This window comes from Prenolepis imparis, unplaced genomic scaffold (assembly GCF_030444845.1).
Source record: "Prenolepis imparis isolate NDT839.2.m4 unplaced genomic scaffold, iyPreImpa1.0 SCAF_9, whole genome shotgun sequence".
NCBI classification, from domain to species: domain Eukaryota; kingdom Metazoa; phylum Arthropoda; class Insecta; order Hymenoptera; family Formicidae; genus Prenolepis; species Prenolepis imparis.
This window is the reverse complement of record NW_028141167.1, coordinates 3,777,751-3,798,746: the sequence shown is the minus strand read 5'-3', so window position 1 is coordinate 3,798,746 and position 20,996 is coordinate 3,777,751. Positions and strand designations below refer to the sequence as shown.

Sequence of the window (20,996 nt, the reverse complement as noted above, 5' to 3'; positions counted from 1 at the left end):
TACAGTGCATGCCTGTTTTTAAATTAATCGCGTAATTAAGCTGCGTTTTATATTCGCTATAAAATGTTGGGTGCAAAATAAACGAATTATCAGAATAAATGATATTTTATTAATGGTCATTTCGTGTCGGTGTTGTTCTCTGCTAATTCCCATCGAATTTCAATCGACCCTATAATGCGGCATAATCGCTTTATGTCGGATAATATGTTTGTCTCTCGTAATGCATCTGTTTAATCAAACTCCATCGTTTACATTGCAGCAAATTAATCATCACGCACAAATCAAATGGTTAACCGTAATATATTAAATATTTATGGCATTGCCAGCAAATAGAAAAAAATTAACTTAAAAAAAAACTTTTTTTGCATTCGACATAAAACTTATTCATATTATATCATAAGTATATGTATACATTTGGAAAAAGCAATTAAAATAAAATCCTGAGTTATGAATCTATCCGATTGATCCTCGCTTCTCGCGTTATATTCAATCTTTTTTGCAATCACATTGCGAAACATCGCCTCGAGGAACATACGTTCATTCGAGCTGATTGATAACAAGCGCAATGCTTTAGGTATTGCGTTTGCTATCTTTACGCTTCGATATCATGATTCATGCGCCCATAATTCACTACGGACTTTGAATTGCGATGAGCGCTGTCTTTGGAAAACATCCAAGATTCCGCAGTTTCTCGAGAGATCTTTCGAGACTCTACTACGGTTTTCCATTATCTTTCGCGTAACATGTGCGATTTTACAAGCGAAATCATGGAGGGAACTGTATATGTATGTTCGCGGATAGAAGAATTCCAATATTATATACATCTGCAATCGTGAAAAAATTCGATCGGATTCGCAGGACTAATTATTATTCAAATAATTCTGAGTTTCATCTCGCACTTATTTAAAATCAATTGGTTCCGTGTTGTTCATAGATATTTCTCCTTTTCTTTTCACAATGAACCCTCGCTACTTACCATCAACTGGAGGTCTAGAGCTTCATATAATTACATTAATAATTTCATATGTATATAAATAATACACGTAAGGGGAGGGGAGGGGGAAGGCGATAGGATGACTAAATCACTATACATCTACCAAGAACGTCAAATCGTCCTTTCATGTCCTATTCAAGATCATACAATAGTGTATTCGTTATTAAATAATGTATACCGTTTCATTAAACTTTTTATATCATATACATAATTTTATATTCTTCAAACTCTCTCTTTCTTACTAAAAATTTATATTTCTTTGCCACATTTAATTAATACTATTAATAAATTTGACACTTTATTTAAAATTATTTAAAATAATGTAAATATATAAATGTAATAGTTTTTTGAGATTCTTGGCAGATATATAGCACTTTTTAATAATGACTATATCTCTTTTTGGCGCTATCGAGACCACGGGAAAATCGATGATGAATAGGTAGAGAGAGAGAGAGAGACGAAGCGAGCGATTGGACAGGGCGCTTAAGGCGACTCGCTTCTCGAGAACTTACCTGTGGTACTGATCGCGCGATTCGTTTAACACATTAACAATAGCAATAATAATTATTAACGTACATATAACGTACATCTGTAATATCTAGGAGAAGTAGTAGTACGTAATATCTAGGACTCCCGTTCGTTTAGGCCACTACTCGACTACGTACTACAGTGTGTTTCTTTGGTCGTGCCGTTTGTTCCTGCCTCGTCTGCGAAAAATTTCGATCGGCGAGTCGATTTCGCCCATTTCGATTAACGAAAGATTTCGTAGCTATTATCGTTAGTCTTAAATAGACGGAGAGTACGCACTGGATCATTAAAGATCGCTTTGTTGGCAAACTTGGAATTACGACTGTTTACTGAAACTTTGCAGAAATAAAACTTTTAAGGATCCAACTTTCTCTCTTTCTCACGCAATTCTTTTTATTGCGTATACTTGCGGAAGAATGATTATATAATCATTTCTCTTGACTCATACACTCATACACATAGACACATACACACACATACACATACAGACACGCATTGTTTTCTAAATTATTGTAGAATAAAAAATAATAAAAATCCTCCGTTGGCAATGATTGTATTGATTAGTTCGTGACTAGAGTGAATCTGTGAGGTATATATACAGAAGAAATAAATTGTCGAAGAAACAATCGCTCGAATGGAGCTAGGAGATTATGAGTTTCGTTCTCCAGTAGACCAGCTCTCTGAAGATATGATTTAATTTTATTCACTATATCTGTTTGACGTAATGTAATTCGTCGTCTCTCGAAGTTAACTTAATAATGTAATAATTGTTTTTTTTTTCACCTTTTTGGTTACGATATCTTCTGACTGACTAGTGTTGACTAGGCTATTTGTTGCCGACCCACGTATTTCGCGTTCTGGCAGTAATAGCAATAGTAATAATCCACAGAATACACAATTTACCATCGATCGTCGCTTAAAGTAGTCACGCGAAATCCCACGATCGCGTAAAGAAAAAAATCACGTAGTCTGCTATCAAATTGATATTTCATGTGGTCCTCACTAATTTCAAAATAATTAAACAACAAATGTTGCACATCAAATACGTTTTATGTACAACTGCTATGTTTAATATGTTTAAAATTTTTAAAAATCAGAAATAAAATAAAAAATTTATCCGAATAATCGTTGAAAATCCTTCGCGTCAATAAAATGCATAGAATACGAAAATAAATAAATAAATATGCGTAGATATAATGCAAATAAATTGTTCAATAAATAGAATAATAATTTTTTCAATTCGTTACCTCATCATATCGGACATCGTATGATCAGAAGGAAGCCGCGCTCGTACTAAAAGGATGCTTCGTTCAGATGAAGGAAGGAGAGTGGGTCGACGAGAGAGGATAGGTTTCTCTTCGAGATTCCCGATGTCGCTCTTACGTTTAATCGGCATTGGCGCGTCTTGTCGCGAGAAAGGCATCATTGTGCGTCTGCCGACGTCGAGACGATCGTGTCGCGTGCGTGCGCGATCGTCGTCGGCGTCGTTCTATAGCCTCATGGCCATTGAAAACGAAGCTCGAAGCTGAGTTCCGACTGATGTTTCCTGTGTCAGCTGATCGGCCGCCGCAGCCCGGCGACACGTCGGTTTCCTCAGAGCCAGCCGGTGGACACGTCGTGGCCGGAAATCGGCTCGATGCCGGGAAGACGCAGCTGCGTCGTCGCCGATCCGTTTCGCTTCGCCGTGAACTTCGACGTCGGGACGCTCGTCGCCACGCTCTCCTCGGTGGTCGACGGTGTCAATGGTACTGCGCTGACAACATCTGTAAAATAATCACAACCGTGTCGCAAGAATTTCTCCCTTTCTACATTTCTCTCTAAAAATATCAGAAATTAAAAATTTTAATGCAAAAAAGTCTCAAAATTTTATAAAGAAGTTGAATTAATAAAATTAATAAAAAACTGCACGTAAAACATTCTTTTAAAAATATTGAAGACTCGCCCGCAGCGTTATTCCTGTACACATTCTCGTGAAATAATGTTCTGTGTAATAATATTGACTTACTTTGCTGTTCGCTGATATTGGCGATCTCGACGACGTCGAAGCTGGGCTCCTGGCTCTGCGTAGTTTCGTGCCGTCGAGTCGTTATCGACGATTGCGGAGTTATTTCGGGGCCCCGAGTCGGCACGCTGCTGGCGCGTTGCAGCTGCTTCTTGTAGCAGACCCTGGACGCCAGGACGGTGGCGATCGAGTGCATCGCGCTCGAATCCGGGGGATTCGTGTTGGTGCTGCTGGTCATCGCGGGGGTGGACGATCTCGAGGTCGAGAACTTCTTGCGCTTCCTCCTCAGGGCGGCCAAAGCCGGGCCAAGGCCGTGGCTGAACACGTGATGCGACTCGTGATGGTGCGCGTGATGAGAGTGAGAGTGATGGGGATGCTGCGTACTTTGTACGTCCTGACTTGCCACTTCCAAGGAGGATTTTGAGTCCGACGAGCCCTCGGATCGCGACCCACCGTCCTCGGACGGCGGCGAATACACCGAGTCCTCCGAACGAGATCTACCTGGGGAGAGAAAAAAATTCAAACGTTCGCTTAATTATAAATTGAGCTCTATTATTATCGTTCTATTTTCTATAGAGAAAGTTTCTATTATCTATAGATGAGATAAAATAATAAGTGTTTCTAATAATATCGTCAATCCCTGCAAGATTTATATGAAAAAATGCTAAATTAAGATCCTTATTAACAAACTTAACTAGAATACTTAATTAGAATATCAAATTTCTGAATAAAAAAAGGGGGAAAAGAAAACGAATGATTCGATAAGATATTTTAGCGAATAATAAATAAGTGTTATTTATTTTTTAAAAATATTTTTTCGCAACTTTAATTGAAAAAAATATAATTTTCAATCATATTTCGTACTCTAATAAAGAATCTCGACAATTACATACTCATTCAATGAATGAAAAAGCATGCGAATATTAATCTATGTATTAATTAATTATTATTAATTAGAAACATTAATGCGAAAAAATCTTAATTGACTTACCGATCAGTCTAGAGACTCTTCCGGCTTTCGCAGCCTCAATTAAGGTGCCCCAGCGCTTCTTCCGGGAGCTACCTCTGGTACCGCGACTTTGTTGCGGCCCGGTGACCAGCCCGGGCACGCTATTAGTGCTGGTATGATGTGGGCTCTTCTTCACGCCCGGTCCGAAAATGCCGCTTAGAGTCGAGCCAAATAGATCTTGAGAAGAGTTCTCGTCCTGCGCTTGTTGAAGAGAAGCGATGAACTCGGCCACGGGCGGTAGAGTGCCGCTTCCGCCTGGCTGCGACGCGATGTTGAATCCCTTCATCAAACGCCTCTCCTTCTGGCGATTCTTCTTACCACCCGCACCTAGGGATATCTCTTTAAGGCTACCGTCTACGGAATAAACAGAAAATCGACGAACAGCCTCAAGCAATCTACGAAAAACTTAAAAAAACTTAAACAACTACACAGATAGCTAAGTTCAATAATACGTAATGTAAATAGAGGATAATTAAGGAAATTACAGTGAATAAACAAACCAATGCAATATATACATGTGTTCCGACATAGAATGAAACAGTGTAATAAATACGGAAAAGTAAATAAATAAATATCAGAAAAAAGAACAGAGAAAATGTATATCTTCTAAAATTTGCTGAAGTTTTTAAGCAGCTATAAAGCTTTCAAGAAAGTTTATATAGTATAGTAATAAAAGAGAAATTTTACGTTTACTTTACCAAAAAAACATTAAATAAAATAATAAAATAATTAAAAAAATAAGAAATATATTATAACGCAGGTATTATTTATATTTATTTAAAATTTATGCATTTTTTCGTTTTATAAATAATCGAAGCGGCGCGATACTGAACGGCAGTCGGACAATTACGGTAATTAGCTCTGAAACTCTAGTGATTAATGGCGCCTTCTTTAATTTCAAATTACAGGGAGGGGGATTCCCATTCGGATGACTAATGCGAGCATTACCGCGAGTGAAATAATGATCGGCATTCGCGAGCAGAATCCGCGGGGCTGAATTTAAAGTTTCGACTCTATATACGCGTGACGCGATTAACGATTGTGGATTACCAGAAATTGCACCGTCGCTCATATTGTGATTCCCGTCGTTAATTCGGTAACGCATTCGTTCGTTACCGTGTCGAATGCAATACTTTGTTTTAGAGAATCGAAACGTTGTTTAATTGCACAAAATTAAATCTCGCGATACAATTGCTCCGACTCCATCCCCTAAAAAACGAATTCGTTTATTGAACAAAATTGATCCTCGCGCTCGTACATTCTTTTTACATCGGCGAAAAAAAACACTATCTATGCAAATAAATTGATGCTCATGCGGAATATTTCTCTTTTCTTACCGGTACCGCTGCTCGCTGCGGTAGATGTGTTCATGCCGGAATTCTTAAGTATCTCGATGAGCTCGCAGCGAAATGCGCTGATGTCCTGTTTGATCTCGTTCACGTCGTCCTCCGTGACGCCCTCGTTTTCCGCCTTACGTTGTTCGACGGTGACATATCGTCTTACCAAATTTCTCATGATACTCTGATACCTAAAGTCTCGCTCGGAGGCCTGCTTGACTTTTCGCTGAGACAAGAGAATCAGAAATCGAAACCTTTCAACGTCAGACGTTTTCGTTACAAAGTGCACATTACGCTCTACATAGCGTGTCCCAGATTTGTCAAGCTATTGTATTATTTAGACTCTTTGACTAAAATGCGTATTCTTGAGCTTCTCTTTTAGCGAAAATGTCAAGCGTCACTATAAGTTATTTTCGATTTTGATCAAAAGAAAAGGGTGTATAATATATTAATATTATGCAAAGGGAACATGATACAATCGAAAAGAAGGTGATTCTCTATGCAAAAATTAGTCGAAAGTATAAAATAAAATTTTTTTGTACAAGATTTTTCGAGAAAAAAATGACTTTGAATGTTGTTTGGAAAACTTTTTTATCTTTAATCGTTTATAATTTGAAAAAGTTACGTATCTTTATTATTTTTGTTAAAAATTACCTTTAGACCCTTCGGAGAATCGATAGATAAAAGTTGACGAGTCTGGGAAACTCTGTATATCTAAACCCGAGGTATAAATATGCAGAACGCGTTGTAACTAATAATGACAAAAGTTTTGGATTTAATATCCCCCAAAAGTTCTTAAAAAAATGTGAAAACTTCACTCGTTGGTACTCCAAATATCGGTTTAAAAATATTCTCGCCACTCCTCTCGCATCTAAGAACCGAGTTTTAAAATCTAAAAATGAAGCCGTAGCTTCGAAAAGAAATTCGCAGAAGATCTCTTACGGTAAAATATACATTTTTCAACATCCTTCAATATTCTCTCTGAACTGAATCTCTCGCAATAGTCTATTGACATCTTATTTCACAACTCGCTCTGAATTTCGTGAAGGATTCGGGTTCAAAAGCGATCCTCTCGCGTGCGAGAGGATCGAATCTCCTGAGAATTTTCATCATAAAAAAAAAGAAAAACAAACACTGCTGTTGTTCCAACTATTCGAAAACTCTGCAAACTATCCTTTACCCTAATTGTGCGCATGTGTTCCTTCTTGGCCGCCCTGCTGTGTCCACAGAGCTTCCGATATATCCACTGCACGACATACCAGGCGCTCTTCGGGGTCGCTATGATGTTAAAAGGCGGCGGGACGGTTCCACCCTCTTCGAAATAGCTGATCCAGAGTTTGCTCCTCGCGAATTTCCACTCGACATCGGCGCGTTCCTAATTACGAGCACACCGAATTGTCCCGCTAATTAGCTTTGGCTAATTATAAACGCGAGAAATATGTTTTGCAAAAATTTATTTTTCTCGTTCTAATATTTCCTAGAGAGAGAATCTCGCGTTCATTTTCGTTATATCTCACAAAGTCAAATAAGTATCACTTTTGCTATTTAATGCGACTGAAGTTAACGATTCATTAAAGTTTCTCTCATTTCCTACGTTTCTCTCTAAAGTTCTTGTAACTTGTACGTTCGAAGATCTTGTTATAAATAAAGTTGAAGAGATTCGCGGAGAAGGCGGAATACACTTACCGAGATTAACTGATAGGAATGATTCATCATGGCGATTAGGAGATTCAGGAGAACGACGATGTTGATGACCGAATAAGTGCCGAACATCAACATGCCCCAGAATCTGGTGAACACTTTGATGCCGTCCAATTCGAAGCTTTCGAGGTCCACCAAGCCGAAAACCGCCCAGAAGAGCGTTTGTATTGTCTCAAACAGACTGTCGCGAAAATCATACATCATTCGAAATAAATTTTTAAAAATCTGACAGAGAGAGATAGAATAATAATAAAAAATTCAACTGTAAAATATGAAATACTTTATATAATGTAACTCTAAGATTTAATTTCCGGAGTAAAATATCGATTTTTATCCTTTCTCATCTTTTTTTTTTTACACTTCGAGAATTTGCATGGAAATTGAACTCTTTTGAACTCTACATATTTTTTTTACATGTAAATATTTATCCAAAAAGATTGTCGCTGCATACTTTGCGAATCGGCGCCAAACGACGCACGCGTTGGAGTCGGTAGTCACATTAGCATTGGCCGGATACGCCGTAGGGCATCGTTTCTTCTCCATGTCGGCGTAATACCAGAGAAGTTGATTGAGACCTAACAAGCGTTGTTTTATTTTATTTTTTTTTTTTACATTAATATTTCTTCTGTATACGGACTGTCTTATCATGACTTTATTTTATTTACCGCACGAGAAGGCGAAGAGAACCAGCACGTAGAGAAAAAAGAATTTCATGATGTCCACGACCATTCTCGACAGGGAAACTTGCAGCGGACCGAGGTGAGGATTCACGGAGAATATATAGACGAGCTTTAGCGAACTATAACGTAACATTGTTCGGTATTAGTAGTAGCTTTCTATATTTAACTTTCTTAATTTTTACGTTATATCAAGCAGCACGACTCTCCAATGCAATTCAAAACTCATTCGCATTTTAGACGCGATGCAGTAATTATTCACCCTCAAAATGCATTTTAAATGCAACGCGCTAGTTACATAAATTTCAGAATTGTGAGATCAGAACGCTTCCTCTCTAAAAGGACCATTTTTCCATGAGTTACAATTTTCGACAAAATTTCAGGTAGAACTCTATTTATATTTTTATACGCAACACATCGTAATATATGCGCATTTTATTTCTGCAAATATTTTTTATTTTTATTATACAGAGCATAAAAGTAAAAATAGAATTCTGCGCCGAATTGTATCGCGAGAATTATACATCGTCTAAAGTAAATTTAAAAAATAAAATATCGCATAATACTTATTTATTTATTTTCTTACAAAAAAATTTTAAAAAATCAGACATTTTATACTAAAATTTACTAAAGAAGATTTGCAGAACTAAAAAGCTCAACTTAGTGCTTGCAGTTTATCGCGCGGTCGTTTCGTTCTAAACTTTCCGGCGACAGCAGAGATACACAATCTCCGAGCGCTTGTACGATTTATTACCTGAAGATGTTGGCGGCGGAGAAGAGGCCCTCGGAGATGAGCATCGGATCCCAAGTGTCCCACTGCTCACGCTGAAGCTCGATCAGTGATCCCGGTGCCTGACCCTCGTTCTCCTTTTGCACCCTGTAGTAAGCTACCACTCTGAGCGCGACTGTGGCTACGTACAGCGAGTTCGTTACAAAGTCGATCACATTCCACATGTCGTTCACGTATTCTTCCAGGCCCACGTCCCACAATTGTTTCACCTCCGACCAGATCAACCCCGACACCCAGGCCAATATAATCCTGCGACGCGTCACACACTCTAGTCACCTCGTTTCGATCTTATTAATCTCCTCAAGCGAGAGAAAGAAAAAGGGAGAAAGCGGGAGAGGGTGAGAAGGGGGAGAGAACAAAAAACGCGCATTTCTGTAATTTATTTCATTAACGTCGAGTCTTTTCATTCAATTGATATTGCTCGGAATCGATTTTAGAGTCTCTCTTATAACTAATACCTCTTTAGTTTCTCAATATCTTTTCTCTTTTTACTCATTGTAATTACTTGCGCTTGCCTTTATTTATTATTAATTATTTGCATCGTTAGCGATATCGTATTAACGCGCCAAATTAAATGGAAAATCAATCCTGAAATTTACAATACGACAGGTCTTGATTATCTCATTTCGATCTCGTCACCGTGAGGAAAAGATCCCTCGAGATTGCACGTGTCTCTGGGGCTTTATCTCGTTTACCACCGACTTACTGCATGTAACGCTTCCTGCGTTCCATATTACCGTTTTCCGCACGAACGGAGAGTGTCATAAGCGGTAGATATTAAACGGATTTTACCTGGCTTTTCTTTACTCTTTTCTTATTTCTCGCGTTTCATGGATACTTTTTATTTTCGCAACTTACTATAACGAAAATTGCTTGTACTCTGCGAAGTAAAAGATTTCTCTCAATGATAATTTCTCTCTCTCTCTCGTTCTATTATTCTCAACCGAAATTAAAGAACGCAAACTGCAGCGTTTAAAACTGTGATAACAAACGTGATATAAAAATAATAAAAATGAAATTGAAAAAAGAGTCTTACCATTCCACGATCGTTGGTGCGGCACCGCGTTTCGTCGGCGCTGGTTCATTTTCATCGACGTCGTGTCCCATCCAATTACCGATTACGCTCTCTATCCGCTGACTAGCCAGAATTAACATGACTGCGCAGGCAAAATTATGCGCAATCGTTATTATTAAAAATTCAAAACCTTTTCACGTCGAAGCAGAGACAATAGATGGAATTAATAGATCGTGATTTCTTGATTCAAGTCAAGAAATAGACTTCGGTTCGAGATGAGATTTAATATCTCATTGTCAGACATTTAATGCGGATTAGTTGGAGAGCTGCGAAGAATGAAGAATAGCTTCCCTCTTATGAGACTTATTTCTAAAAATGAAGAACGCATTTCCGAGTTTCGTTCCAAGTTCGTTAAAGAATCTGTTTTGTAATTTTCTCGGATAAGAGAAACTCGGATAGAGAAACATCCGGTATAATTAAGTGGTATTGAATAGCGGAAGCCAAGCTCCGAGGATATATCGTTTGCGGTCTGGCGAACAATTAATCTCGGGGCAATAATGCTTCTTAACCGTCCGAATTCCGTACATTAGTGCACCATTATTATTGGTAGCGGCATCGAAAGGTATTTGTAAACTGTTTGACGTTTACCACGTAGGTGTTTGATCTACCAACGTGCCGGAAAGTTAAATACACCGTAGGAAATGCTGCTCGCGATACGTGTCACTTCCCTTTTTGAACACTTCCGTCGAATGAGTCATACCGAATATCGTTAAACACATGAAATTATTTAGTCATTACATATGAAACATCGAACTTCAAAAGCTCGAAAGATAAACGTCTATTAATAATCAAACGTGTATTACGTACATTTAAAATAACATGGTTCTCTTATAAAAATACGCTTTAATTTTCACCAAATATTTGCAATTCCACAGTTGCACATAATATTGCAAAAACAATTTATGTATTTTACACAAGAGAGAATAAAGAGAATATTAACATAAATAAATGGAGATTAGTAATAAAAATTTAATGCTCGAAATATAAAACTGAAAACATATTTTTTAGGGTTTTTTATCTTTTTCTATTTGATTTTAAAAAATTATTAAAATAATTTTTCTCTTTAAGATACGTGAAAAAATATTGTCTTAATTGCATTTATTTTGTTGCCTTGGAAATTGTGTAAACATTATTAATGCAAAATCGATATTTTATATGCAACGACGCAATAATAATATGTTCGTTCGTGTGCGCACATATACCTACCAGATAAAATTATGTGCTTAATCAAATAATTTCTCTTATTTTCCCTTAATGGAGGAGAAATTTAGCTATACGTAAAAGATTCATATTTCGTTAGCTTCGTGAAAATTTCCCAGCGGAATTATTTGCTCACTATCAGATATTTAGTGTAATCGCGCGAAAATTTGATTGTTTCAGGAAACAAAGTACCGCAGAGAAAAACAGAGCTATTTAAAAAATACAAATGGCCTTGATATTTTACGCATAACTGCTTTAGTAACGTGAATCATCTCGGTAACATGAATCATTTCAAATTGCTTTATTAAGTGGAATGCGCACATATTTCGATTTCCGAATCGATTGTTCCAAGATACGTAGCTAATACGCGAAATCGTATAAATTAAATATATATTGATTGCAATATTGACTTTCCCGGCATCGCGCAAATCGAATAACGTCATTGATTTCGAAATCAGATATTGCGTTGTAACGATTATTTCAGCCAATTTCGATTGGAAATCAGTTATTTCGATTGAGACTAGAAACAATTTCACGCATCAATTTTGGAATCGAATACTGTTTCGGCTGTAAAGCGGACCAAAAATAAGAGGGATGTTTGTAAGAATTGGCGATAGGTATCGAGCTGATTCAACGGTACGACTCTGATATTTCCGGAATGAACCGGATATTTGGGTCACGTTGATCAAGTGTGGCGAACAATCTAGGAAATGGCAGGTTACGGCCAGGATGTCGTGCCAAGTGGATAGATTTAAAGCGCGACATGAAACTACTCCGAGTGTGAAATGATCTGATCTGTTATCGGAGCGTTTCATCTGCTTCGCACGCTTTAGCGTGAAGATTTTTTTTTTATCTTGGCCGCTCCTCTTTATCAGTATAATTAATGGATAAACAGTTGCATAAGCACTTTGCACACAGTATAAAAAAATTGCAACTCATACAACTAGATTTTATCTAAATAAAGTTATGTTGTGCAACTTAATTGTGAAAACGTACTCACATAGAAAAGTGAAATATGATGCGGAGTTACAGATGAATTTGATGAATGGCTTTCTCATAGTCTGACCGACCATGCTATGGGGTGCGATGATATAAGCCACGCTGAAGAACGGGAAAAGAACGCCGATCCTGACAATCTCTAGCGCCTGGAGGAACATGTTCTTCCTTCGAAATCCTGGCAGGCCTTCGTACCAGATCGATGCTAGTAGCTGCTGCACGTTAGGATGCGCCACAAACTGAAAACATCCAGGTAACGCAATATTGACCGACAGCTTCCAGTCATGTGACTATAAGGGAAGGTGACAACACGCGCGCAATCAGAGTTTAAACTGTAATTGCTGTCTAAACTGTCGTCCCTAATTATAACATTAAACTAACGAACCTCCTCGGTCTCTGCTTCACTGTTTAATTGAAGCTCAATTATCTCTGCGTCAATATTTCGGAAGTCGCAGTTGAGTGAATAATTGATGATATAATTGCTAGACATCTTACATGTGCTTGAAAATGTAGAAAATCTTTCCTCATTTTTGAGTTGAAATGATTGCGGTTGTTTAAATATGTACAAAAAAATATATATATATTCAAAGTTGCACGCATCACTTTTATTATATGAATCTAAAAAAAATTTAATTCTATATCTTTTCTATAATGAGATATAATTAAAAATGTATAAGGTGTATGGATCTTTTTCTTGCATACCTTTTTTTGTCTCAGCTTAATGGCTAATTTTAAGCGATTGAGATGCATCCTCTCTCCGTGCTCAAAAGCTGGTCCCGTTGGGTCGTGATTCAGCAGGACTTCGAGCTCGTAAGAACTTCTAGTGTGGTCCAACAAAGCTGTCGCAAAATCTTGGCACTGTCTTCGAAGCTCCTGAAATGATATGTGTTGTCGAGTTAAATTACAAGTACATCGTAATGCAATTTCGAAAACGCTCGTATCCTTCCAAAGCATTTAATTTTCTAAGGTCGTTGCAAATAATTCTCCTAATTTTGCTGGCGAGAATTTCAAACATGGTTCATCGATATTTCTAAAGGAAATTCGACAAATGCCCCGCGCTGCTGCCTCACGTGTCAGAAATTACAAGTCGCGGAGGAATTCTCACGCTTGACAAAGGCAACGGCTGATCGAACTTCCAGGCTTCCTGCAAGGTCGACAAGCATTCGAGATCCCATCCTAATCGCTCGCCAATCTTGCCCCGAGTCCAATCGGATTCTGGTCACGTACTTACGGATATAGCAGCCTCTGCGATGTGTCTCGCATTGTTATCTGACGAATGAAGTCAAGAATCTCCGAAGAAAGTTTTCTTCACTTAATAAAATTGCATAGGAAAATCGTACGGTTATAATTTACTTTTATTAATCGAATAACTGATCAAACAAATGCGATATTGTTTGGCAAGGATTTGTCTGTCAAAGTATTTCATATAGTTTAAAATATGATAGTTTCTCTCTATTTGACGTTATTAAAAAAATTGCTCTTTTAATAGAAGAATTTAAGTTGCCTTAGGTTGTTGTTCGTGTGTGTTATAACTCAATGTATATGGTACTAAAATAGAAGCTGAAGAACAGGCGAGCAGTTAATGTTATTGCGAGATTATATACGGTTTATCTGGGGAAGACCACTGTGTGTTACCCCAAATTGCAATCTGCAATATCGAGTTGCTAATCTTCAATCTCAACGATGTCGTAAACCGAAGTTATCTCGCGGGACGCGAAGTTACTCACACAATGCACGATATTTAACGTATCTCTTTTAATATTATATTTTCGTGTGACGGACAAAAAGGGATAGAGGATATTTCGCTGGAAGATTAATATCAGATCGAGTTAGTATGCGTTCGTTAGAGATGAATAAAAAGTTACGAATAAAATTATCTTTTTTTCTAAATTAGGGACAGAAGGATAATATAGGGATAGGGAACAGAATTGAATGAGAAAGAAATTGAGAAGGGTTGAAGCAATTTATCAAACCCTACTCATTTTCTTCTCATCCTCATCGAGCTGTTTATCATTGACACACTTAAAAGATAAGGAAAGATAAACAACAATGAAGGGGAACGATGTTTTCGAAAGAAAAAATAAGGAGTAACTGAAAAACAAAGATGAAACGAGACTGATGATGACGTTGAAAAGGTTTATAAAAATACTCGATAGTAATGCGTACGGTCGCCGTATTACTGCTGAAAAGCACAATTTATGCGCACAATTTATAAATCAAAAGGTGCCTGAGCATGGCGAGCAGTTAAACTTTCGTCATTTAAGTACAGAGAAAGATGAAAAAGAGATATAGGCTAACGTATAGAGCTTGAGAAACGCGCTTCACTTAAGCTCGAGGAACGAGAAGGAAAACGCGCCGTGTAAACGTACATCTACATGACCGCTAAATTAAGGAAAACACGTGTTAACTCACGTACCGAAGAGCCTTACTGCGAGATAAATTTGTTCCGTGAAATGAGATGCCGCACTACGCAAGAAGGAAACATCACTGCGTAAAGGAAATAATGACTTCAATTTAATTAATTCGAAAAGCGAACGAATTGTTTGTGACTGTTTCGTCATTACATTTATAACATTACGCGCAAAGCACAATTATAATATGCGATTTTAAATTATGTTAAAAATTTAAACGTATATCTGTAACTCCTTCTTCTGTTAATTCAAGATAATCTGTTTATTTTATATAATTATGTATTGTCGCGTATTGCATATTTGCATGAATTAACCACATTATATATATTATATATTGTATGTAACATTTCGTTACAACAATAGAGAGAGAGTAAAAATAAATATATAATAAATATTCTTAATACTTTTCCACGAGTGATAATTAACGACAAATTTATTTTAAAAAATTGTTGCATATAAAATGTTAAAATTTTATACGATTTTAAAAATAAAATTTATAAGAAAATAAGATATCTCTATAATTAAAGAATTTAGTAATGTCTTTCAGAACGAAAAGCTATTTTTGTAATTTTGTTCCGATTAAACTGTAGACAATTTAAAAATAGAATTAGAAATAAAATTTTCAATATTTTTACAAGTTTAATGCATGCTAAAAAATCGTAAACATTTCGCAAAAGCTGAAGCGTTCTTTTTGCGAAAGAGTCGTAGCGCACAATATTTATCAGGCATGACATTTATTTTATTTAAGAGTAGTTCCATACACATAAAGCTGAAACTTTTATTTGCATCTATTGCAACGATCCAATATGACAAACTATGTTATTCGGAAAAAACACACAATTGCAGGAAACATCCATTCTTTACCTGGTACTCGATCTTGAATTCGTGCTCCAAGAACGAGAGTCGTCGAAGTTCCCAAGAGAGCTCAAAGGCAGTCAGGATGGGATCTTTAGACGACAGTGCTATCAAGGATGGCGATGCCAACGCCCGATAGGCGTTTATTCGGCTCCTCGAATGCCTCAGAGAATCCTCCATTCTCGATGTCACGCATTCGTCGCATCTAGCATAAATAACAAATGGCAACAACAAACTTAAGTGAAAACAGCTTGGTAGGTCCCCTGGTGTGAGCGTTTCTCGAATATTTCCCAAGGCGATCGCGTGTATCATGACGTTACATCATCTTTCAGGACAACTGTAGTCTCTTTTATCAACATCTCGACTGTTACGCGACGAGAAATCTAGTTCGAATTGAAAAAAATTTGATTACTAATACTAGAACTTTTTTATTACAAAGCGCTTTTTATTTTTATGCACGAAACGTAATATTTTAATTCTCCGCGCGCGTAAGTTTCGAGCGCGGAGAAGTGCCATTTTTTCAAACAAAAGCTATTCTATAAATAAAGAATGTAAAAAATCCTCTGCTTTTTCAAACTCATAGAAAAAATATTGTCATTCAATATACTATTTCGTGTTTAAAATTCTATTCCATCTCTTCCCTATATCTACAAATGCCATTTATTTAGTATATCTTCATACTCTAAATATAAATACCATGATATTTTCGTGCAATACATGTTATAATATTATAATGTGATATAAAAAGTTCATCTTCTGCTTATCAGTGAAGAATTCGAAGAGTTTTCTATGGTTCCAGTACGAGACAAAGGGTTTATAAAGCTTAATATCATATAATACTATTATCACAGATTAAATTTTCTCTTAGAGAGTGGCGATGGTGGTAACGTGGCGCTCATGTACGCTTAGCCTAATTTAATTAGCTTTTGTCGCGCCCGCACAAAGGGATAAGGCGATAAACCGGTCGAGGGTATTAATTAGTCCCAAAAAGAGTACTCTTACTTATTAAATCAATGACTGCGTACTAAAACACTCATAGAGAGAGAAAGAGTTAATATGTCATTTTGAGAAATTCATTTTTTTCAAAAAAATATCACATGTACATAATTATATAATGCAAATTTTTAATATTCCTACATTAAATTATATTTATATATTTTTTTCTTTATTCTTTATTATCTTCTACTTTATAAAAAGCGTATCTCTTTCAATAAAGTTACATTACTAAAACAATAATTCGAATCTTTTGTTATATGTATAAACATTTTTCGTATGAAATTCTATAAAAGAAAATATTTTAGTTTATAATTTTTGTTTATATATGAGCAATAATTTTCTTTACCCTCGATTGTACCATGAATTGCGTTCAATTCCATATAGTTCTTCCTTGTCGGAAAAGTGGTCAATAAACTTTTGAAGTATCTTACCCACAGCGAACGTCGTGTGGCATCGGCAGAGTGGATCCACGATCCAGAAGGATCTTTATGATTTCGTAGTTGTCCCTATGGGCCGATAGGATCAACGGCGTAATGTCCGGCGTAAACGTGGCTGTGTCAGGAGGTAATGCCTCCCAACTCTAAGAAAGAATTAAACCGCAAGTCATTACTTTCGTAAAAGTCCATTACCCGACAGTTTCTTTCTCTTACGCGAGTACTTTTTCATTTAGTTTCCTTGGTCTAAAATTATTATTATTCGCAAACTGCTTTTTGCAGTTATCTCTCTTCGTGGAGCGTAATAATAGGTGTTTGAATTAATCTCTCTTAGCGAAATAAAATAACACGAAACATCGTAATAATTCTTTATCTAGGGAAATAATAAAGGAATATGACTTAATGGAGAGACACATTTTGTGTCACATAGACAATTGGCAGAAATAATGTCTCTTGATGCGAAGTCGCGCTGTCATTATACCAGCGTAATCGGCTTAATCAGTCATCGTCATGGGCGGTAGACTTTTCTTCACGGGAAACCAATTCTCCACCATATAATGAATTCGTTCGACGCTTTCAGATATCATTCCATCGAACTTCTGTCTAAGCTGATTTCTTGTTAAAGCCGATTAGAGTTCTATTCGGAATTTCGCATTCTTTTACTTCCTTCCTTTGCAATTTGTTTCCGTTTCCCCGAGTTACTCGTTTCCCTTTTTGCTTTCGCGAACGGCTTTTCAATCATTTGCTTTGGTGGAATCGTCTTTATGGCCGGAAGAGGAAGACCGATTGACGGCGGAATAAAGTGCAAAAAAACCGCTTGTAAAGCAAGCGAGACAACGAGTAATCAATTTACGATCCAATTAATTTTTAGAATCTATAGATAATTTATTTATGTATACGACATTTATATTAAAATGCAAAAAATTGAGAGCGATACAATCTGATTATTCAAATTGGATCATAAAAGTTGGATCATAAAAGCGGAATAAGAATATATTTCACGATTATATTTCACGTATGAAAATGTTGTAAAAATATTATTTAATTGAAAATCGCACTTTGTAATTATGACATCAGTGGTTTTAACTAATTGCAACAAGAAACGAGAGACATGACAATATAATTCATATAAGAATAACTTTTAATTTAAAGTTAAAAATATCAAAAACCTATTACGATAAATTATTTTCTATCAAGATTCACGTGTAAAGACCATGCATTATAAAGACTTACATGTGGTTCGCCGTTTCTGTGAAGGGTTTCTTCATGCTCCAAAAGGACCTCCACCGCCTCGACGAATTCCTCGGAGATAGCGTGAAGGAGTGCATCTTTGGTATCGACCTTGTGTTCTATTAAAAGCTCCACCATCTCCAGATTTTCATTATCGATCGCCATGAGCAGGGCCGATCGCCCGAGAGGATCCACACAGTTGATGTTAATGTCGGCCTCGTGGGCTTTTTGGAGCATTCTACAGTGACAGGAGAGTGTTCGGAAGATTGATAAATTGCCGTTTAAAGTTTGTAGGTACAAATACTTTTATACAGGAGTTCCGAAAATTGCATGTTCTTTTTGCTACAACTTTTTACTACAACTTTGGCTAACCTGAAAATATATTTTTATTTTTAAACTAAAAACACGGTTGTTATTCCAATTTTTAACACACTATAAGATACACTGTAAATTATACTCATTACGCATTCAAGGAGTTAAGTATAGATTAAGTCAGACATAGGACGAAATGATGAGATAATTTCGTTGCACGAAAATAATTAGGCGAGAAATTCTTTATATATAGATATATAGATTATATAGATATATAGATTATAGATATATAGATTATATAGATATACACTGTGTTTAACTTTTCAAGTACGATTCTGCAGTGACAGGGGAGTATTTAGAAGATCGATGAATGTCGTTCAAAATTTGTAGATACAAACATATTTTTACAGATTTTAAAAACTAAATGTTCTTTTTGAATGTTTTAGAATTTTTGTGTAGATAATCTGAAAATATATTTTTATTACTAGAAGCGCGATTGTCATTCCAATTTTTAATACTAACGTTAACTTTTCAAGTACGATTTAAATTAAAATTTTATTAAAATCTAGCTACTTAAAATTATCTAAAAATATCTAATTTTATTTTATTCTTTCTTCCGAAACTTAGTTTGCTAAAGATCTCTAATTTTAATCTTGATTTTTGCGTTTAAAAAAAATTTATTTCAAATTATTTAAAATAATAGAAACAAAAAAACATTCAAAAATTTTAGGTCATCTTTTATAACCCCAGATAAATTTTCAACATAATTTTGCGAGGAAGAACATATTTTTTCAGACTGATTCGGCTGCTTTCAAATTAAACACGTAGGTAGCTCATATAGAATCATGTAGCGATATTACATGCTAAGTTACACGCGAGGAATTTCACGAGAGTTAATCATGAGAAGTTAATCATAGGTAATAATCAGTTCTAATTACGCCAACATAAAGAGAAAATTCCTGAAAGTTTTAAAATTATATGAGCAAACTTCGTAAGAGATTCGAATTGAAGAGATTCTTTACCACAACTGGCGAAAGTTTATTCATGTATATTGTATATTTAAAGACGGCAAAATAACACACGCAATAATGAATTGTGTGTGTGTGTGTGCTTCGCAATAATATCAAGGAATAAATATTTTATTAAAGCTATAAATAAAAATTTATTAAGTATAAATGTAGAAAAAGAATAAATTTAGAAATCGCTATATAACTCTATATATATTTTTAAAAAAATTATATACATTTTATATACGTATTTCTAAATGTCAGGAACGATGACAAGATTAAGTTACAAATTGCAAATTTTTTTACAGAATAACTGTGTTGCATAGTTGATAACACACATATTTTTATAGAACACGTATCTTACAATCGAATTAATGTTATTAGTTAGACTGAGATTTATTTATTTTAAAGACTCTAAGTAAAATAAAGTTTTTGAGCAATTTTATAACATAGCGTCACTGAAAAAGTTTATTGTCATTTAGAGTTCTATTCTCTTTTTTCTTTTTGTACGAAAGAAGTTTTATTTCCTCGCAGAATTTCCGTTCGCACGAGATAAGTTTTTTTATTCGATACAGTTATCTATCTTTAGCGGCATGGGCACGTGTATATATGTATTCACAGTTAAGATAACGAGAACGATAATCGTATGCTTAATTCAGGAAGGAATGGAAAGATACGCATGTCGGGAGAATACACGTGTGTTACCAAACACACGTGTACGTAAACAAGACAAAACTTACCAGCGTAAATAAACAAACTTTCTACATAAGTAAATACTCTACATTTCAGAATAAAAGGAATTTTTCTCTTATCTTTTCTCTATCTTATTTTTTATTTTATATATATATATATATATAAGATTATTATATTATATCAGAAATTAATTATATATTATATTATAATATATATATATATGTTTTTTTAAATTGTTAAAAGATAAAAAAAATATTTATTTAGATAATGACGCATTACGAGAATCTCGCAGTGCATCCGTCGACATTGAATGACATGACTGCTAAAAGCATATTAAATTAAACGAGAGATGTATATTCGTTCGTTCTTTATATGCTTTCAATGATATAAAAAGATCAACGGAATTCATAAATGTTTAACCATAAATTTCAACTCGCCTTCTAACGGAAGCCACGTCTCCGCGCTCGACGGCAAGAAGATATTTCTTCTCCTGAAGCGACAGGGTGGCCATTTCCTGATGAGGTCGCACCACGTTTTCTTCCTCCATCATGCCGTGTATGCTGTGTCTCTGTAAATGAATAGTAAGTAACCTTAATAGTAGTAATTTTATCTTACAGATCTAAATGTACATCTAACAATAAGAAAGAATACTTTATGACATATATGATATAAATATATATTATATTGATTGTATTAATTGACTGACAGATCAATTAATCTAGGCAATTAATAACATTCCTCTGAAACCT

The 20,996-nt window shown here is 35.7% G+C and overlaps 1 protein-coding gene across 10 annotated transcripts in view; it reads right to left on the bottom strand.

Moving 5' to 3' along the window:
* Positions 1-358: 358 nt before the first annotated feature.
* The window catches only part of Trpgamma (Transient receptor potential cation channel gamma), an 83,787-nt gene continuing 63,149 nt past the window's right edge, over positions 359-20,996 (bottom strand). For 9 of the 10 annotated variants that reach the window (XM_083046256.1, XM_083046255.1, XM_083046261.1 and 6 more), the window contains 16 exons: positions 20,685-20,815; positions 18,239-18,473; positions 17,003-17,151; positions 15,585-15,780; positions 13,012-13,182; positions 12,314-12,548; positions 10,075-10,195; positions 9,003-9,287; positions 8,237-8,370; positions 8,023-8,146; positions 7,557-7,752; positions 7,051-7,245; positions 5,871-6,096; positions 4,516-4,887; positions 3,528-4,025; positions 359-3,285 (listed from right to left, as the gene is read on the bottom strand). In XM_083046256.1, the coding sequence (XP_082902382.1) occupies positions 3,116-3,285; positions 3,528-4,025; positions 4,516-4,887; positions 5,871-6,096; positions 7,051-7,245; positions 7,557-7,752; positions 8,023-8,146; positions 8,237-8,370; positions 9,003-9,287; positions 10,075-10,195; positions 12,314-12,548; positions 13,012-13,182; positions 15,585-15,780; positions 17,003-17,151; positions 18,239-18,473; positions 20,685-20,815 (3,438 nt within the window). In that variant the 3' untranslated portion in view covers positions 359-3,115. The remainder of the gene's footprint in view (positions 3,286-3,527; positions 4,026-4,515; positions 4,888-5,870; positions 6,097-7,050; positions 7,246-7,556; positions 7,753-8,022; positions 8,147-8,236; positions 8,371-9,002; positions 9,288-10,074; positions 10,196-12,313; positions 12,549-13,011; positions 13,183-15,584; positions 15,781-17,002; positions 17,152-18,238; positions 18,474-20,684; positions 20,816-20,996) is intronic. The other variant, XM_083046260.1, reaches the window with a different exon arrangement.